General features: G+C 43.7%; 1 protein-coding gene across 1 annotated transcript in view; it reads left to right on the top strand.

Annotated features, from left to right (window-relative positions):
- Nucleotides 1-20144, top strand: part of ANKFY1 (ankyrin repeat and FYVE domain containing 1) — a 49934-nt gene extending 29790 nt beyond the window's left edge. Inside the window, exons 13-25 of the mRNA XM_014608083.3 lie at nucleotides 94-192; nucleotides 1045-1198; nucleotides 2404-2572; nucleotides 4778-4896; nucleotides 5509-5665; nucleotides 9103-9303; nucleotides 10410-10586; nucleotides 10915-11062; nucleotides 11326-11416; nucleotides 11837-11961; nucleotides 12182-12328; nucleotides 12864-12954; nucleotides 16015-20144. Coding sequence (XP_014463569.2) covers nucleotides 94-192; nucleotides 1045-1198; nucleotides 2404-2572; nucleotides 4778-4896; nucleotides 5509-5665; nucleotides 9103-9303; nucleotides 10410-10586; nucleotides 10915-11062; nucleotides 11326-11416; nucleotides 11837-11961; nucleotides 12182-12328; nucleotides 12864-12954; nucleotides 16015-16147 — 1811 coding nt within the window. The 3' untranslated portion in view covers nucleotides 16148-20144. The remainder of the gene's footprint in view (nucleotides 1-93; nucleotides 193-1044; nucleotides 1199-2403; nucleotides 2573-4777; nucleotides 4897-5508; nucleotides 5666-9102; nucleotides 9304-10409; nucleotides 10587-10914; nucleotides 11063-11325; nucleotides 11417-11836; nucleotides 11962-12181; nucleotides 12329-12863; nucleotides 12955-16014) is intronic.
- The last annotated feature ends 877 nt before the right edge of the window (nucleotides 20145-21021 follow it).

Here is a 21021-nt window from a genome sequence, read left to right on the forward strand (position 1 = left end):
TGTCACTTACAGCAGCAATGACAACAGGAACAGCTCTGAAATGGAGGAACTCTTGTTCCACACTGGCTAAAATAGTGTGGTGATTTCTTTCAGCTAATGCCCTTCACGCAACCAACAACTTGCAGATCATTCCTGACTTTAGTCTCAAGGACTCAAGAGATCAGACAGTATTGGGGTTAGCATTATGGACAGGTAAGTGCCTACACAGGTTGATAACTCTGTGTCTTCAAACTGATGCTTGCAGCCAGTGTCACTGTAATGGTGGCTGAATGAATGAAGTCTGCACTTAATTGTCTAGCTAGCGACTTGATGGCGTTTTTGTTAAAAACGTCTTGTAACTTTGGTTTCTATGGCAAGCCTGGCAACTTCAGTTTTATGGCGTGGTCTGGAGAACACCTCTCATCTTATGGCTGAGCTAGAGGCATTTATTCTAGTGACTGCTGATCTGTTTACTGATTCCCAGAGTAATGTTCTATAAAATATCTTGCTCTTCTGGTAGGCTTCAGGTCTTTCCCCCTTTAGCCTTCAGATCAGTTGCCACTAACTTCACTGTCTAATGCTTTGAGACAAGGGAAGACTGTTGAATATTGGGGATGTACAAAATCTTGCCAGCTTCTGGCCTCCCCAGTTAAGCTTGGGTAGCCATGGTGATGGGCCATAACGGAAACACGTAGGCAGATCTGAGTTGGGCACAACCCAGAGGCTTCTAATGTTTATGAATTCTAGTTGAATTGCTCTTGCTAAAACAAAACCAAAGCTGGGTGATGGGAAAATTTGTGGAGGGTAATAAAGCTGACCACTTAACAGATGCCCATGAAAAACATGAGCCAGACTTACTGGTGACTTGGTGCATAAACTGAGCTTTAACTTATATCTGTATAATTTTAGTAAAGGCTCAGACTGAAGTGGAGTGAAACACCTTAGCATGGGGCTTTGTTTAGTTGGTAGTGGGGCTCTTTATACAAAAAGCCTTAATGGGTAAAAACTTCGTAGAGGCTCCTTATTGTCACTCCAGTTCAAAAACCAATGAGTTTTCCCTTTCAGGTATGCACACAATAGCAGCTCAGCTGCTTGGGTCTGGGGCATCCATTAATGACACCATGTCAGATGGACAGACTCTGCTACACATGGCAATACAGAGACAGGATAGCAAGAGTGCACTTTTTCTGTTGGAACACCAGGCTGATATCAATGTCAGGTAAGATTTGGGCTGATGTAGTTCAGAATCAGAAGAATACCATGTGGTGGGGCAGGTCAAGTGAAAATAAGATGAATAACAAAAGTTAGCCTTTAACAAAGCATTATGGCTGCTGGGTCACTTCTTTAGATATGAGGGCTTACTTGGCACTTAATCTCTGGCCAGTTTCCAAATGACTAGAAAGGGGCCTTCACTTGGGATTGAAGACAGTACATGGCCCTTACAGTAACTACAACTGAAGTGATGTGAGAGGAACAATGGCATTTGAGGCTGTCACTGTCCTTATTTTACAGCTTGGATAAGTAGGTGAAATTTTACAGTAGCTCTTAAATTCTCAATGAAATGTGTACTTTTTAAATCCAGTTTCTCCGTGTTGTGAGAGAACTGGAAGTCTCTTCAGAGCAATTTAATGTCTGCATTTGCCACCTTGATACTGGCTTATTCCTAAAAAGCTTTTGTGTGGATGAAGGGGGAGCATAAGTGCTAGGAACCTAAAAAAAAAAAAACAACCTCTAATAGAATATGTAAGGAGATCAAAGGAGCTTTATCTCTGCCTAAACTGCATATTGACAGAGCAATTTTTTCACAAATGGACTTTGAAACCCAGGGAACCCCATCATCCTTTACCTCCCCTGTGCATGATGAAATTTTTATACTTGGGAGAATTTTTACAATCCTTTGAAGTCTCCTCTGCCTGACAAAGGGTGTTTGGACCTGAAAGCTTGCAAAGAAAGAGAAATTTTTTGCTACTATTTAGTTGATCTAACAAAAAAAATTGCCTCTAGCCAAGAGTCTTGTCCACCTAATGAGATCAAATAAATTCCTAGTAGCATGTTTAGAACCTGGGCATCAGTACAGTGGTCTCAATGTCATGGCACTAAGCCTCTCTCTAGCTTGCCCTGTGGTTAAAGTTCATTGTTGAAGAACTTACTCACTTGGTGCTTGTTTTTAAATAAAAAGCCTGCTCTCTACTATAGTGTTCTCTACTACAGTGGGCCAGCAGCTCAGATAACTTGAAGTATTTCAGTGTGCTCAACAGCACTGCAGTGGTCTGTGCCACTGTCTCAGCTATGGTGTTAAAGCTAGCTTTAACACAGTCTACAGCTGTTAATTCAGAGGCTATACCTCCTGTTGCCACTTATCGCTAGGCTAACCCCTAATGAGGTGGAAACAGACTTCATGCAACAATTGTTTGTTACACACAGGACCCAGGATGGGGAGACTGCCCTCCAGCTTGCTATAAAAAATCAGCTTCCCCTTGTAGTTGATGCTATTTGTACCAGAGGAGCTGACATGTCTGTGCCAGACGAGAGGGGGAATCCTCCACTGTGGCTTGCCCTGGAAAACAACCTGGAAGATATTGCATCAACTCTGGTAAAGCATAGTAGTCTCACAATCTGCTTCATTTTCTAGTAACAGAGTGATTTTTTGTTTTCATTTTGTTTTTGTCTTCCCAGTCTTTATTTGCAAGTTTATGAACTGTGGAATTGATGCCAGTTTGGGTTTTCTGTAGCATTGCCCAATATCGGGAGATAGTAAAGCCACCTCTCTAGTATCAGTTTACTCCTTTTGGAAGGCTTTATTTTGTATCTCAGTTCAAACCCAATTGCTTGCTTCTGCCACCACACATTACTCGGCGTTGTCTCAACTTTATGATCTTTGGTATCTGTAATGCTTTTACTTTCTAGGTCCCTTGACTTCTTGGTTGGGGAAGAAGGCCAAGGTGCAGCAGTTATATGGCAGGAGAATAGTAGCTGAAATTTCTGTTGGGTCCAGATACCAAAGCCAGAGGTCTACTGGTACTCCTGAAAGTGCAGTTCAACTCTTCTTGCCACGCTTACTTTAACTTGAGCCTAGTGAAACCAAAGGGCTTCTAATTTGCTTTGTCCAGACCAGATCTCATGCAGTTACAAGTAATCCAGCAGAGCTCTTGATGCTTTGTGTATTGAAGATGAGGGTTTTCTCAGTCTCTCCCTTTTTTTAAGGGACATCAATTACCAACTATTCTCATTTTTTAAATGAAAGTCAACTCACCAGCCAGCTTTTTTTTAATTGTCTGTCTGATTGATTGTACTCGGGTCCCCCTTTACGTGTTATAGGTATCATGCAGTTAATTGGTTTACTGCGCAATTACATTAAGACCAGCTACAAGTGCAAAGTAACTTTTGCAGTGAAAAGCTCCAACCTGCTATAAAGTTGGACCTAAAAGTTGGTACACTTTTTTTTTTTTTTCTTATAACCGGGTGCTATCAAGCTTTAATTTGCATGTGTAGCAGGGTCTTCCCCTGTAGCTGGGAACCCCATCAGTTGAAGGGGCTTCCAACCTCCATGCACAGCCAGGACAGAACCCCACAACTAATGCAGGGGAAGCCAAGACTAGGAGCCCCATCAACTGTGGGGGGCTAGGCGCCCTATAGTTGCGGGACTCTTGGTCCCAGCTGCTCCTGGCCCCTGTGGTTGGGAGTCCCCTAGGCAAAGGACCTCCTGGCTGTGGGAGCCTGCTGCCTGCCAGTGCAGGGGGATCCCAGGATTGGGGGGACAATGGCATACCTGACACAAGCTAAATAGGAAATGCACAATAAAATATCTATACTTGGTTTCTAGCACTGTTCTTCTGAGAGAAAGTAATGCTGTAGGTATGCATAGCACAGCCAGCTTGTTTGGTTCCAGCTGTGCAAGCTTGAGTTAAATTAGTTGAGTCTATTCCAAAGATTTTTCTTGGCAAGTGGAATGGAGCAGCTGGCTTTCTTGAATTTCCAAATTGTTAGTGTGTGTGTGTGTGTGTGTGCACATGGACAAGTTGGTGGCTTGTGGGGACTACATCTTAGTTCTCTGAACTTCTTAGCTATCTAAAAAAGTTGCTCTGGCTAACTAGATGAATGTATTTTCCTGAATCCAAGAACACCTTTTGAGCTTTTTAAAGATGCTGCTGCTGCGCACCCCCCCCCCCAACCTATTTTTATTAGATTCTAGGCATGGAAAATTTTTAAAACAATAAAATCCATGTCTAATTTTTTATGTCTAAAATCTAATAAATTGGGGGACCTCATATAAATCTGTCCCCTCCTACCAAGTAGGAAAAGTAGCAGCTGGGGAGCAGGCAGCCTCCCCCCCTGGTATCTATCCCTGCCCTCTTTCCTCCTCCCCATTTTCCTCTGCTACTACTGCCTCTGTCTTCTCAAGGGGCACAGAGCACCCAGCCTGGACAGGCAGTGGCTCCACCCATGAGCTGAGGTAAGCAACACCGGAGGACGGTTGGAGCAGGATTTGAGGAAATATGATGACTCCTTTCATGTCTACTAATTAATTACCATTCTCACCCCCAGTTTACTAGATGAATAGCCAACCTGGTTACAAACTGAAGCTTGTTCTTTATGGCACCCTTGCACTAAAAACTAACTTCAAGCCTGGATAAGGCAGGCTTCTTAACTGTTTCCTCTTTAGCAAAGGCAATCCTAAATTACTAAACAAAACTGGCTAGTTATGGGATGAGAATTCCTATGCCAGCACATGGCAGAACAGCTGTACTTCAGTTTACATGCTGGCCACTGTTCTTATTTTGCTTCCTTCTTGATTCAGGTCCGACATGGTTGTGATGCAACGTGCTGGGGTCCAGGGCCAGGTGGATGCCTACAGACTCTTTTGCACAGAGCCATTGATGAAAACAATGAACAAATAGCATGCTTCCTTATACGCAGGTCAGAAGTTGGCTTTACATGGCACTTAAATGCTTTTGTGTGCCGCATCTAGAATTTGCAGATTGCTTTGGTGCTAGTGAGAGAGTCCTTTTCCAAGTGATGTTGTTTTTTAGCACTATGGTGTAGTGCACTAGTGTGCTGCATAAAATAATCTTTAACGTGCTAACTGTGTAAGCGCATTAGTCTGAAACAGTTTAACAACTAACTGCTTTCAAGCAAGCAGTAAATGTGCACCCCACTAGTGGACTGACAGTTTTGAAAGTTAATAAGTGTACTTTGTTTTTTTTTAGATTTTCCTGTTCATTTTGAAACAGGATCAGCTTTAAGCCCTGTGAGATGCATGCTGTATAGCAATGGGTAGACTTATTGCAAAGCATAGCTCGGTGTACTGCAGATAATTGCTTTTTTGAATTTCTCAGTGTTGGTGAGAAGTCCTGTAGCAAAAACAATTGGCCTTAGTGTTGGGAACAATTTTATTGCTAGTGATGTTGAAAAGAGCTTGCTTACATGGTACATACAGTTGATGGTGGAGCAGCTCTTTCCATGTTTTGTTCAAGCCTGTAAGTCTTGATTTATCCATGGGTGTAACTTGACTACTTTGCTTACTTTCAGTGGCTGTGATGTGAATAGCTCAAGAAAGCCAAGCGCTAATGGAGAAGGAGAAGAGGAAGCTCATGATGCACAAACCCCCTTGCACTTGGCAGCTTGCTGGGGGCTGGAAGAGGGGGTACAGTGCCTTCTAGAATTTGGTGCCAATGTAAATGCACAGGTATGTACAGATTTATTTTAAAGACCTTATTTCAGTTGGAGGCTTTGGGTTTAACAAGGACTCTTTACTATCCTGGTGTTGATTCCAGATCTTTCCCCTCATCTGTGCATTAGTATCTAGAAGGTATACATCCCATTGAATAGAACAGGGAGAAAATTAAAAATAATTTTATAGCTTTACCGTAGAGGTAGAAATAATGAACTGGTGTGACCTTAAGGATTTTTTTTTGCAGGTAGGGCAATCCCCTCTGCTCTTTCTGAGCTCATAGCTTTTTTCTATAATCCAAAAAAAAAAGACATCAAGAATTCAGTGCTAAAAGGGAAACAAGATGTTTTGTACAAATTCAGGAAGTGGTTCAGGATCCTCAGGGTACATGTAACTGGGGAAATTTAAAAAATGCATAGCATTGTTTTATGGCAACTTCCATCATGACTATGGCTGTCAGTGCTACTTGCCTCTTCTAGTCTGAATATTGCTAAACTGCATATTACATGAGTCTTCCTAAAATGATCTTTCACTTCCGTGATGCTCTGTAGCTCGAGTCAGTTAATGCTTTTGACTTGCATCACTGGACCAAGCTGAAAAATCAGGTGCATCTATTGGAGTCCTCCAACTTACGTAGTACTAGTGATATACTTGAACCCAGATGCTTCAGACTCCATTTGGGTTAGTAGTTAAGGGTGACAAGTCCATGCTTGACTTCAGTAAGTACAGAAAAGAAAGGGGATGAAGAGTATTTAAGTTGGGGACGGGCAATTATTTTGGGTGGAGGGCTGCTTACTGAGTTTTTGGCAAGCTGTCAAGGGCCACATGGGTAGCCCTGCCCCCTGGTTGCCATCTTATGTTCAGAAGTCCCTCCCCTTGGCCCCAGAAGTACTCCTTTCAGCAGGGGGGTTTTGCCATCTCAAAACCAGAAAATTTACCAAATTACATTCTAAAAAGTAGTGATCTATAAGGTTTATTAATTTGACTTTGGAAAATATTTTTGGCTTGATTTACATGCGTTTGACTGCACAATAGCTTAATTTTAAGTCTTATTCTTTTGTATATTGAGGGCTGTGGGTATGTGGGGTGTGGGTGGCTATAGGGGGAGGGTGGTTGGGGTTTGTGTATGGCAGCGCAAGGAGAGGCGTAGCTGCATGTGTGGAGGGATGTGCATGTGGGACTCTGCCCCTGTGCCTGCAGGCACACGTGTGCACACCCCTGCTGGTGTGGTCCTGTGCTCCATGGTCTGAGGATGCAGCCACAGCCACCTGGTGCTGGAGCAGGGTGGCAGGAAAACAGGGAACTGGCTGGTGGTATGTGGGGCTGGGCTGCTCAAGCCTGCTGAGGGCTCCCTCTAGGTCCTACTGCCCCTGGCTCCAGCCAGCTCTGACAGGGAGCTGGGGCAAATCAAAAATTTTAGTAAATTTAGTCTTTAGGGGCTCAACAGACCAGATAAAATGACCTGGCGGGCTGGATGCGGCCCACAGGCCATATTTTTCCCCACCCCTGATTTAAATGAACAGTGAATATCTTTTTGCTTAAAAAAAAAACCCACAACAACAAAAAACCTGATTCAACTATGAACAGTCTGGAATTTGTGCCATAAGTCTACTTGGTGAGACTTTAGGCATATCTTGCTTTAATATTTCCTGCCATTGCAGTTTTAGGAGGGTCCTTGTATTTTCTGTGGTATGCAGGATTTATTGGGTGCTTTTGCTGCTGTAGTGAGGTGCTTGCCTGAATACAGAACATCCAATTTTGGACAGATTAACTCTAAGCCTTACCTGGGGGGAGGGGGATGTGGTCAAGAGGTCTGCTTCAGTTCTTTGTTTCTAATAATGCCTTGTTTTGAACAAAGCTTTTTTTAAATGCACAAAATATAGCTAGGGGGAAGAGGAAGAAAGGAGTGTTTGAGGATATGGATATGCTGGTTTGAACTAGCTTCTTTCATGTAGGCCAAAGGTATTAAGCTCTAGTTCGACTAAAGCCTACAGTCGATGTCTACAGTAAAGCCTGTGGAGTCGGTACAGGCTTTAGACTAGACATTAGGAGGAACTTCTTCACAGTTCGAGTGGCCAAAGTCTGGAATGGGCTCCCAAGGGAGGTGGTGCTCTCCCCTACCCTGGGGGTCTTCAAGAGGAGGTTGGATATGCATTGAGCTGGGGTCATCTAAACCCAGCACTCTTTCCTGCCTATGCAGGGGGTCAGACTCGATCTATTGGGGTCTGTTCCGACCCTAACATCTATGAATACCTACAAAGTCAGATCGGTCACTAATTGGCTGGAGGGCTGCACCTAGAGGGTAGTGGTGGTGGTGGACTGCTCTTATTTGACCTGGAGGGATGTGGGCAGTGGGGTCCCCCAGGGCTCGGTCCTTGGGCCTGCACTGCTCAACATCTTCATCAGCGACTTGGATGAGGGGGTAAAAAGCACCCTGTTCAAACTTGTAGATTACACTAAGATGTGGGGAGAAGTGGGCATGCTAGAAGGGAGGAATAGGCTGCTATTGGACCTGGACAGGCTACAGGGGTGGGCAGATGAGAACAGGATGGGTTTTAACACTGACAAGCGCAAGGTGCTGCACCTGGGGAGGAAGAACCAGTAGCAGACGTACAGGCTGGGGAACTCCCTTCTTGTCAGTGCAGAGGCAGAAAAGGATCTTTGAGTTGTCATTGATTCCAAGATGAACATGGGCTGCCAATGTGGGGACGCGGTCAGGAAAGCCAACTGTACCTTGTCATGCATCCATGAGCCGGTCCAAGGAGGTGATCCTCCCCTTCTATGTGACACTGGTCAGGCCGCAGTCGGAGTACTGTGTGCAGTTCTGGGTGCCGCACTTCAGGAGGGATGTGGACAGCATGGAGAGGGTCCAGAGGAGGGCCACCCGCATGATCAAGGGGCAGCAGGGCAGGCCCTACGAGGAGAGGCTAAGGGACCTGAACCTGTTCAGCATCCACAAGAGAAGGCTGAGAGGGGATCTGGTGGCCTGTTACAAACTAGTTGGGGGTGGGGGGGGACCAGTGGACACTGGGAGAGTCCCTGTTCCCCTGAGCACTACCAGGAGTGACAAGAAATAATGGCCACAAACTGGCAGAGGGTAGATTTTGGCTAGATATCCAGAGGTGCTACTTCACTGTCAGGGTAGCTAGGATCTGGAACCAACTTCCAAGAGAAATGGTGATGGCTCCTACCTTGGGGGTCTTTAAGAGGAGACTGGATGAACACCTTGCCGGGGTTGTTTGACCCCAGTGCCATGGCAGGGGGTCAGACTTTGATCTGCTCAGGTCTCTTCTGACCCTACCAACTATGAATATGAAGAGACTTAACTTCTGTGTTGAGGCTGTGAAAGGTCTTCTATTGGGGCTAATCTAGGATAAACTGTAATAGATCTGAACTATATCAGTAGTGGGCAAACTTCTGTATCTGATGTGCAGCATGGCTTTCACTTGTAGGATGCAGAAGGAAGAACTCCAATCCATGTTGCCATTAGCAACCAACATGATGTTATTATCCAGCTGATGATTTCACACCCAGATATTAGATTGAATGTGCGTGATCGACAAGGCATGACCCCGTTTGCATGTGCTATGACCTACAAGAATAACAAAGCAGCTGAGGCAATCCTGAAGCGGGAGCCTGGAGCTGCTGAGCAGGTAAATGGGAAGAGCATACACTAAATTCTGTGGTGCCAAATGCCAAGGTAGGTAATAGCTGGTTTCCCGGAAGAGGAAATGGCTTAGTTCACATATTTTAACACGCTGGATACTTTTCTTCTAATACGATGAGAAGACACCCTGAAAAATCACAGGCTGCCTATGATATATGGTATGCTGCTCCACATGGCAATTTATACTCTATATAGTTACATTCTTCTCTTAAATGAACTAAATTGGCTGAGGGTAGCTGGATGCAAAAGGGGAAGTATGATATTGGTACAGTTTCAAGTGATGTAAACTGGCTTGTTATGGGTCTCTAACAAATGGTGTGAGCCTGGGAGGTCCTCTGGTTATGTTCTGCTATTCTGATAGTTTGGGGGATGTTTCTTGGTTTTGCTGTAAACATTACACTTAATTGTAAGCCAGCACTGCAGTGAAAACCTCCACCTGTATCTTCAGGGTTCTTGTGGGGAGATGGCAGCATCAATTCAAGAGTCTCCTGCTACCTTATGTAAGTTAGATATGAAGTATTTAGGTATCTTTAGTGAACTCTGTTACTACAGACACTGTCTAAACTTGCATCTGCTGTATTTTGCTTAATTCTAAATTGTCCAGTGTGTTAACACTGCCTTTTAAGGCACATGACCATCACCATGCACTTGAGCTTAAACCGCAAAATAAATGGGAGCACATCTTGCATTAGTGTTGGTGGTTTTGTATCTCTGTTCTCGGTGCTAGCTCCTTGGTTGCCACCTCATTTGCTAAATGTGTATAACACAACTAACAACTACTTGAACATGACACATCCCTCTGATCAAAATGTCAAATGAGAAGACAGACTGTAGAAGGGTAAAATTTTAAAATAAAGCATGTAAATAGTGTGGAAATAGAGCTACTGCAGGGCGAGTAAATCCAGTCAACAATGTAGGTTGGCAACTTGATTTGTTGGCTAGACTGCATCAGTTTCCCCCTTCCTTTCTAATAGTCTATAGGTTACAGTGAAGGAGTAAGAATACTGTTTTGTAAGCAACACTGAGACCAGAGCAGTAAGGATGTTTTATGTATGGATAACCTCACAAGATTTCTTTGCATGTCCTTTGCAGGTGGATAATAAAGGTCGAAACTTCCTCCACATAGCTGTTCAGAACTCTGACATTGAGAGTGTGCTCTTCCTAATCAGTGTCCAGGCCAATGTAAACTCTCGGGTCCAGGATGCCTCCAAACTGACACCTCTACATCTAGCTGTGCAGGCAGGCTCGGAAATCATTGTGCGCAATCTGGTATGTAATGGAGACCTAGTCTTTTAAGCCTTTTACTATCGGAATGCCTCCTGATCTTCCACGGGCAGAGACGCTTAGTGTTTTGAAACTATTCTAATTCTGATTTACTCGGATTAGAGCACTGAACTGCAGATAGAGGTAGATTTGATAAGGTTTATGCCAGAGTCCAGCAATCTGCTTACTTGCCCTAGACCTAGAAGGAGTTATGGGTTTTTAAATTAAACAAATGTGAATCATAGGCTGAAATGCACAAAAACCCCCCAACAACTTGAAGTATTTTGTGAAGATTCTGAAGGTTCTGTATCAAGATTCTTGCATCTTCTCACAGCTTCTTGCAGGAGCAAAAGTGAATGAGCTGACCAAACACCGTCAGACTGCTCTCCATTTAGCAGCTCAGCAGGACCTTCCCACAATTTGTTCTGTCCTTCTTGAGAATGGCGTAGACTTCGCAGCTGTAGATGAAAATGGAAATAATGGTAAGTGTTTATGGTTGTGCAAAATGTAAACAGTGGATACATCACTGCCATTCCAGCAATCCAGTTTTTACTCTCCAAGTTGTGGAGCTCAGCTTCTGAGTGCATCCTGGATGTTTCAAAGATATAAAAAGGCTGAGAGGAAGCCCCAACTGAAGTGTGTCCAGGGTGGGGGGAGTACACAATTTTAGCTAGCTATGGTGGGATGTCAGGAATGGGAAGACCTGTGAAACCCATTGAATCTTGAGTTTGTCTCCCTTCCCCAGCTCTGCATCTTGCAGTGATGCATGGTCGTCTGAACAATATTCGTGTCCTTCTGACAGAATGCAACGTGGATGCAGAAGCCTTTAATCTCAGGTGAGTAGTTCAACTTCCATACTAAGGAGTCATCTATGTGAACATGAGACTGTAATTAGTCAAAAGCAACTCTTCACTAGTCATAGCATTATAAGGGTTATTAAAGCCATTGCTAATTCTATAGATCTATCTTGGAAACTGCCACCTGCATTTTTTTTACAGCCTTAAATATGTTCAGGTTTTTAATGAAGCACAACTTAATTTCTGAAAAGGCATTTAACCTTCCCACTCTTGTCACAAGTTAACTAAAACCAAGTGTTTTGAACTAGATTACTAATTTGAGAAAACAAAACCAACTTTGGTTGCCTTGCTGCTTTTTGTGCAGAAGCTGGCTGGAATAAATAACCATGGTTAAACAGATCGTGGGCTGCATGGTGTAATAGATGTGTTGTAGCATTTGGGTGTCTTGTCTTGTGTCAGAGGTCAGTCACCGATGCACATTCTGGGACAGTATGGGAAAGATAATGCAGCAGCCATCTGTGAGCTCTTCTTGGAATGTATGCCAGAATACCCTCTAGACAAACCCGATGCTGAAGGAAACACAGGTAAAGAGAACTTGGCAACTGTTGTATTTGAACTTTTTGTTTTAAACTGAACTGAGGAGAGCATGACCAGTTGGCACTTGCTGCTGAAACTGCAGATGCAAATTGTCATCTGCAGAGTTGATGACAAACTAAACCTGTTGAACGTTGTCTAGCAGTACAGTGTCTCTATGGGAGAGCTGTGGCCCGTACCAGTATGGAAATATCTGCCTTTGCTTTCTAGTGCTTCTGCTGGCCTATATGAAGGGAAATGCTAACCTGTGCCGCGCTATAGTGAGAGCTGGGGCTCGTCTCGGAGTTAACAATAATCAAGGAGTCAATATCTTCAACTACCAAGTTGCTACAAAACAGCTTCTATTTAGACTCCTGGGTAAGTATCCTATGTAAGGTACAAAACTTTAGTGTTAAGAGGAGGAGGAACATCAATTGCAAATTATCTAAAATAAGGGTCCTGATTTTTAAGATGAGCTGAACTTGCTGAACGCAGCCAGATACTACTATGGGATTTGTAGATGTTCATTACCTCTTTACCTGATCTTTTCTTTGGAAAAGATCTCTTAAACAGCAGCAAAAAGCTAAAAAGGGGTTTTTTGCTTTTTGTTGCAAATATTGCAATGAATGTGTCAGCTCTTGTCTGCTTTGGGCTTTTTTTAAAGCCTCTATATTGAAATTTAAAGTGTTGAATATCGGTCTTGTAGCTTTTGGTACCAAGTAGTCCATGTATAACATGAAGGAAGCTGTAGGGCCTGGACAACTGAGTCCATGTAACCAGTGGTGATAACTTAATTCAGGGGCAAGGTGAACATTTTCAGCAATTGATGTAAAAAGGCTCCCTTGAGAAGAAAGCCTCTTAATGCAACCTGTGCAAGTCTTTGGGACAGGGTTGACTTCTGTTTTGTTTACAGACATGCTGACAAAAGAACCTCCCTGGTGTGATGGCTCCAACTGCTACGAATGCACTGCCAAGTTTGGGGTCACGACAAGGAAGCATCACTGGTAACCTGCTTCAGCATCTTACTAACCTTGTAAACATAGCTTAAACCAGTGTTTCCCAACCAGTGTGCTGCGGCACAAGTGTGCTGTCAGAAATGAACAGGTATGCCATGACATTTTGCCACGGTAATGAGCTACAATAGGTATGACGACAGGGAATGCCTTAACAGGTGTGTGTCAGAATTTTTTATTAATATAAGTGTGCCTTGGGCTGGAAAAGGTTGGGAAACACTGGCTTAAGCCAAGGTAGCTTATCCTAGAAGAAACGGAGTTTGGAATTGAGTATCCTTCTGTTTGAAGGACAAAGCATGTTGCCTTGTCTTATTTCCATTGTTAAGTAGCATAGACTTTTTTACCCCTAGCCTGGCTGAAATGCCTTTTTAGTGTGCAGGCTACCATCTGAGTGACAGGCTGCTGGAGGGTAGACTACCTACTGTTGGAAGGTGAGAGACTGCTTAGGAGCTCCTCATCCCAGTGAGCAGCCACCTCTTTTACAGTGTTTGAAGCATGTTGTATTTGGAGTGCACTGGCTACTGGCATTGGCAGACCTGACAAGCTAAAATGGGGAAGAGAAATGACAGACATTGCAGTCCAATAGCTCAGGCTATGTTCCTGGTAACATGGAAAGTAATCTTTAAAATGTGGGTATACCCACAATAGCATAGCACAGCTTTGTGTAGATCATGGGTCGTGCCCCAAGGCTGGGAACTAAAATCAGGGTCGTGGAGGGTCTTTAGTAGGGTTGCGAAAGGTGCGCGCACATGCTCATGGGGCTGCCGTGTACAAAAGGGGCAGTGGCAGCTCCCCTGTCCCCAAGCCATTGCTGCCACACTCCGCTCCCAGTAGCCCCTGTGGCACCAGGTCAGGAGGTTGGCCAACTTAGGGTTGCAGCAAAAAAAGGTTAGGGACCACTGGTGTAGACACTGCCACCTTACAGCAATGTGATGTTGGCCTAAAAAAATCTGGGTCAGGTGGAGGTCTGCGAGCCCTACAGTAATCTGCCCAGCATCATGTTCAAGGGAAGGGGTTAGACTTCAGGAAGGCCTTCAGCATGGTATCCCACCCCATACTGGTGAACAGATTAAGAGGCTGTGACTTGAATGATTACACAGTCCGGTGGGTGGCAAATTGGCTAGAGGGTCGTACCCAGAGAGTGGTGGTGTACGGGTCGGTATTGACCTGGAAGGACGTGGACAGTGGGGTCCCGCAGGGCTCGGTCCTTGGACCGATACTCTTCTAAGTCTTCATCGGTGACTTGGACGAGGGAGTGAAGTGTACTCTGTCTAAGTTTGCAGATGATACAAAACTGGGGAGAAGTGGACACACGGGAGGGCATGGAACAACTACAGGCAGACCTGGACAGGTTGGACAAATGGGCAGAAAACAATAGAATGCAGTTCAGCAAGGAGAAATGCAAAGTTTCCTAGAGAGGAAAAATGTCCAGCACACCTGGCTAGGAAATGACCTGCTCGGCAGCATGGAAGTGGAGAGGGATCTTGGAGTCCTAGTGGACTCCAAGATGAACATGAGTCGTCAGTGTGACAAGTCATCAGCAAAGCTAATGGCACTTTAGTGTGCATCAGCAGATGCATGACGAACAGAACCAAGGAGGTGATACTTCCCCTCTATTGGGTGCTGGTCAGACCGCAGTTGGAGTACTGCGTCCAGTTTTGGGTGCCGCACTTCAAGGGGGATGTGGATAACCTAGAGAGGGTCCAAAGAAGGGCCACTTGTATGGTTAAGGGCTTGCAGGCCAAGCCCTATGAGGAGAGACTAGGGCACCTGGACCTCTTCAGCCTCTGCAAGAGAAGATTCAGAGGCAACCTTGTGGCTGCCTATAAGTTCATCATGGGGGCACAGAAGGGAACTGGTGAGGCTTTACTCACCAAGGTGCCCCTGGGGGTCACAAGAAATAATGGCCATAAGCTAGCAGACAGCAGAGTTAGACAGGACATTAGGAGGAACTTCTTCAGTTAGTGGCCAAAATTTGAAATGGGCTCCCATGGAAGGTGGTGCTCTCCCCTACCCTGGGGGTCTTCAAGAGGAGGTTAGATGGGCATCTGGCTGGGGTCATCTGAACCCAGCAATCTTTCCTGCCTGTGCAGGGGGTCGGACTTGATCTACTGAGGTCCCTTCTGACCCTAACGTCTATGAACCTGAGTTTACTGTCATCAGTCAGTCAAGGCTGCTATGCCTCTAATTATGGGCTGACTGGGCCAAGCAGCCAGGCTTTTTGAAGCACAAATATTTAACTTGTAAATCCAACAGTTTCTTTCTGGGAGGGATTACTGGGATGCCTTTTCAAGTTAAAGGCTCAATATTTGTGATTGCTTCCAGTTAGTAAGGTCATGTCAAGTAACTTAATTCCTTAAACCCTGGATATCTTTTTCCAGCTGAAGAGGCTAGAGTGCCTGTTTCAAAGGTAGACCTTTTAAGCTGATTAGTTTTACTAGAGGGAATTGGATCCTAAAGCAGTATGTTGGCTATGGGGAGAGTTGGTGTTAACTGAATTGTGACATGTCTTGGCAAGAAGACCTTTACATAACTACTGGTGGGTTGTGGCACAAACTATAACAAAAGCACCTAGTGTCCTACATGCAGTGGTTCTCAACCTTCTTTTGTACCAGGACCTGTTTGTAAACGTTGGCCAGTCCTGACCCAGTGCCCCTCACTCCGAACCTGCTGCCCCAGACCTGTAGCTGGGGGGGAGGGGGCAAGCAGCCCCTTGCATGCTAGAATTCTGACAGCCTGCAAGTAAAAAGCAATGGTTTCTCACTATTTTTTTTTTCCCCTCCATTTTAAAGAAGAATCCATTTTTAAACTTTGTTTGTAACGATTTCATATGTTCTTCTGACCCACGGGTTGAGAAATGCTGTCCTGAAAGTACCAGATTCTCTCTTAAAACATTGGCCACTAATGAGAAGTATGGCTGTCTCACGCCTCTCTCTGCAGCAAGTGTTTTGTTTGCCCTAGGTACTTGTACAGTGCTAACAGGGTCCTCAAGGATCTGGGGTATTATGTCAATGAACACCTTCCTCTGTTTTGTTTTTCTCCCTGCAACAGCCGGCACTGTGGACGTCTGCTTTGCCATAAATGCTCCATGAAGGAAATTCCCATCATAAAATTCGATTTGAACAAGCCTGTTCGAGTTTGCAACATCTGCTTTGATGTCTTGACTCTGGGAGGAGTCTCTTAGTATGCTGTGCAAGGAAGAGGATTCCCCATCATCCTTCTTCTGACAGCAGCTCTGCCAACAAGCTGTACCAACAGGGAGGAGAGGCCTATATACATGTCTGTCTTCTGCAATAGACTGAACTAATTAAGGACCATGTTATGATATATTCCAATATAAATGATTTTTGTATGATTGTAAATGTATTGGGCTGTGATGGATGTCACTAGGAAGTGGAGTGGATTGCTCACCCCTAAGTGATCAACAAAATTGAGTGGGACCCTCTTCTAGTTGCAGTGGGGTATGGAACTTAAAGCCACATTAGCCTGGTGTCCTGTACTGATCCAAATAACCAAAACAGGCCTGTGCTTAACCATGGTGCATTGCACTGAGCTACTCCCTTAGGTCCTGCCACTTCCAGGCTGTGATGGAGATGGCACTGAGCTTCAGGGTAAATGGTAACTGTTCCCTTTTGCATTGTCTTCACAAAGATAAATGCTCCCTCTTTCTGTATAGAAAGCTTTTTTTTATAAAGCTGGACTGTGCTGTTACAACCACTACTCATTTCAAGGCTAGCTTTCAAGCAGGGTTTAACTTCATTCATAGCTCAAGAATTGTGGCCTTACAATAGAAAGCTTTACAACATCTCCATGATGCAAAGCAGTCAGGATTATAGTTCCACATTGATACCTCCCCTTAGTAATGGTCTCATTAGCTTTAGCATGTTCAAGAGAACTGCAGAGTCTTTACTCCTGCTCATGCCTACCAGATTTGTCAGTCTACTTGTGTTGCACTTTCATACTTGTGTTGCAGGGCCTGCCTCCCACACACCCACACTTTTTTTTTTTTTTTTTTTTTATACAAAAACTCAAGTGCTTTGAGAAGACCTAAGCTTACACTAAACGAGGAAACACTAACGCAGATTGCATAGTCCTAACTTGCTGAAGAGCAATATAGTACTGGAGGTGCAATTATGAATCCTGTAAGGCAGACAAGTTCCCTGAATGCCTTTTCTTTCTTTGAGACCTGGTGTAGGGGAGAGCCAGCATGTTGGCCAAGAAAGAACATGCTGCTGCCCTGCTAGATGTCCAATCAAGGTCTCAAATTCAAGCGGAGAGGTTTGTTGTTGGCAGTGCTTGAAGGTTCACTGTTAGATCTTTGCCACTCCTTTTGAAAGGAGATTGATCTGTGTTGTTAATTGGCCTTTTGTCTCGAACTGCAGCAAGCTTTTCTTCTGGGCTTGGCTGTGGCCACTCTTTTTAAACAGGTTGAATCTAGGGGCAGGGTGCAGGGGGGGATGACAGTCTCTCTTCAAAGTAGTCTGTAAATTACTTGGGTGCTAGTAAGCACTTGCCCAGATTTTTTTTTTTTTTTAAATTGGCTGTAGTATTTGTAGGCCAATATTACAGACATGCTAAAGAAAATGTGTGCTTAAGAACAAAATCTTACCTTGTTTAAGTTTTAACCCTAAGAGGGAGAGAGTAACACCCAACATTTCCTAATCTCTGCTCCATGGACAACTTGTGTACATATTTATTCTTTTTCACTAAGCACTACTCATGTACACAAGTACATTTTGGGAGAAAATAGTTCATTTCGGTTGCATGGTCTAGAATAGCGACACAGCAGTGCAAGACTTACCTAAGATGCAACATGAGCTGATAAACGAGAGTGCTACTCTTCTACATTTCTGTGACTTACAGGATATGTTTACTTTGGGCTGGGGGGTGGGTGGGAAACTTGGGCTGGTGCAGTAAAAACATTTTGGAAGACCTTGTCAAGGCTGCTGTTAATGTATTGTCATAAGAGTTTTGCTTGGTCTTCCAACATGTAGGTGCAAAAACTGGAACCCTGAACCTGGTAACACTAGGGTGGAATAATAGACTAACTCTCTAATGCAATTATGATATGATTAGTGTTAATGCCAGTTACAATCTCCTTCCAGCAGAGCTCACTAAGTGATGCCTCTAATATAAATCTTAGTTTCTGTGCAACTCTCAACCTGCAGCAGGCTTGTTCTAAGAGTTGAGAAGAAGGGCATAAATGCATTTGACAGAAAAGTACAGCTTTTGTGTGCATTTTGGATGACCAGAACTGATGGGAAATATAAGAATAGTTTCATATGGTTTATGACGGTCTTTAAATGTCACAATTCAGTTTGACAAAAACAGTGTAAATTCCACTGTCTTGTCAAATGATTGGTTTAGACCAGTTGACTAACTTGATCCAGGAATAGTGGGTAACTTGTTTAGCTTGATCCCCTCCTGAAAAAACAAAACAAAAACCCAAAACTGTTGAGCAGAGAAATTAGTGGCCAAGGAATTTAAATGCAGCACTGGAGGGATTGTTATTTCAGGAACTGCAGTGATCTCTAATGTGCATTGCTTTAAATTGCATGGAAAGTTTTTTAACTAAAGTATTTAAACCAACCACCAGTGGAGTTGCTGAGCGATAGAAACAAGCTGCTTGACCCCTGCCATTCTAATCAATTCCTTAAGCTGATGAGACCAGTATTGCTCAGGTTTGTAACAACTGGAGCATCTGAGACCTGCAGTAGGTTCCACCTCATACCACCGCCTCCCTGCTCCTCCTAACTGAGTGGCATAGAAATTGTTGATTTTTCTGTTTTTAAAACAAATGGATAGTCTGCTGGCAAATACTGCATAACTCCTAAGATTCTAGCAATACTGGTTTTGTAATAGACTATCTGCTCCTTGAGCTTAAGGGAAAGCTTGGCTATAACTAGCCCTGTAATATACACAAGTTGGGTTCTACAGACTGAATTCACAGTACATTTCAACAAAAGTGATAAACGAAGTGCCTTTTTCTTGTGAGACTGTTTCATGGCAGTCAGTTTGTAATGGACTATGCTTTCTGCTGGGATTAAAAACCACACAATTTAACTGAAACCCAATAACCTAGCCTCTTGGTTTCCCGTATTGCACAACTAAAATCCACTCGTGTCTGCTGCCTTCTGTTTAGAATGAGGGAGCAGTTTTTTCCCTCCCATGAGGGAAAACTTGAGTCCCTGTTCCTTTCGACACAATCCACTGAGTATCTGGGTGGTGGTGTGTTTCCCTTGGACTTCCAAGTATGAATGGGAGGTTCCCTGCTAATACTCTAGTGAACTGGAAGCTCTGGGACAGCCTCTCTCTCTCTCTCTTTTTTTGTCAACACATTTCTAGTGTTTTTTTTTTTTAAAACAAATGCACTTCTCGTATCTGGCAAACAACATTGTGACCAAACTATTTTTGCTGTCCTTGGATAGTCACAGGCTGGACTGAGTGACCTTGGAGACTGCTTTTGAGGCAAGAAAGGATTTCAGTCCTGTGAAATGGGCTCAGAACCACCAGCAAAATGGCTGGGAAAAGCTTATGCTGCAGCTGCTTGTTTGTGGATAAACAGAGGAACTCCGTTTCCAGAAGAGATGCCCAGCACAAAATGGACTACATTTTTGAGCTTGTCTTGGATATTTAAAGTATGCGGGAAAGGAAACCTGGCACTGTTTCACACACTACTAAGCATAGTAGAAATGTTTGGTGTTTAAAGCGGTACTAATACAGCATCACTAAGTAGCTTCCTAAAAGCTGTCATACAGATGACCAATGACTTGTACAATTTCCTTTTTTTATGTAGCCTATGTACTCTAAATCTCTGTTCATAATACAGGGTGTCTTGTAGACCGAATGCAGTAGTTGACAAATCCTTGAATGAACTTCCCTGACATCAGGTTCATGGCAGGATTAGATATTAGACACTTTCACTTACCTGGTTTTATTGAAATGTGAAAGACGGGGTCTTTGGAAAGCCTATGGATAGCTGAAAGCAGAACTCTGAAACTTGTCATACCTTCTGTGAACTAGTCAAGTCTTAAAGCAATGGTATTTTTAATGTCATTGTTTGTTTGTCTGGAGTCCACTGTAAAAAGAATGTATCTTTTTCTTCCCCCAATATTAATTATTTCATTGTGTAACAATTCCTTGTAATAATAAACTCTGCATAAGAAGATAATGGATCTGGATCATGGACTGTAAACATCCTGTTTTACAGCAGTTGCTTCTCTGGCACAAGAAATGACTAGTACAGCCAGAAAAATCTTGTCTTTGTGTACTTCCCTTACAGGAGTTGAGAGTAAGACCTAATTACTCACAGTTCAAGATGAACTGTTTCATACCTGTAAGATAGGGATATTACAACTACTCTATTCTAGGTGTATATTGTACTAATCTTAGCTGCTCGTTTGTAATCGGTCTGATGCAGGCTTGATGCCAACTTTCCTATTCTGTCCTAGTCTGGTCCGTCTGAATTTCTTCTTTTTACTTGTCCCTTTCCCACCCCTGCCTCAGATGTCATTTTTGCTTCAGCTGCCCTATACATGAGTTGAGAGTCCATTGAAAGAAATTGCAAATAGAATGCAAGGTCACTGCTATAACAGGGATGGTCATATGAGCATATTCAAGAATGCCTTGCATAGAGGGAGGCTCTAGAGTTGTGTAAAACTAGCCAAAAGTAATTTGGTATATCATGACAGTTCTGATAAATATTGACATCTCTGAATGTCACAGAAGGTTTGTTTAGTGTTGAGTAGTTGCATATGCAGCAAAGCATCAGAATTGCCTGCTGTCCTGGCAACTGGTGCAGGGTGAAGGGAGGCAGGGGGGTGCAAGTCTTTCTCACTGCCTCCCAAGTCTTCCTTACCTTGCAAACATGGTTGGAAACTTCACTGGAGCCCTCAGCTACAGAGCACTGCTTTCCCAGCCAGGGTCATGTAAACGTTCTTGCATGCTGCAATTCAAATGTTGGGCTAGGCCAGGACTTAGCCCATTTAATGCAAACATGTTACTGGTTGCTGTAAATAAATATCTAAAGTGAACGTTAATATGCTGGTTTTAACTGGC

This window comes from Alligator mississippiensis, chromosome 14 (genome assembly GCF_030867095.1).
Source record: "Alligator mississippiensis isolate rAllMis1 chromosome 14, rAllMis1, whole genome shotgun sequence".
NCBI lineage: Eukaryota > Metazoa > Chordata > Crocodylia > Alligatoridae > Alligator > Alligator mississippiensis.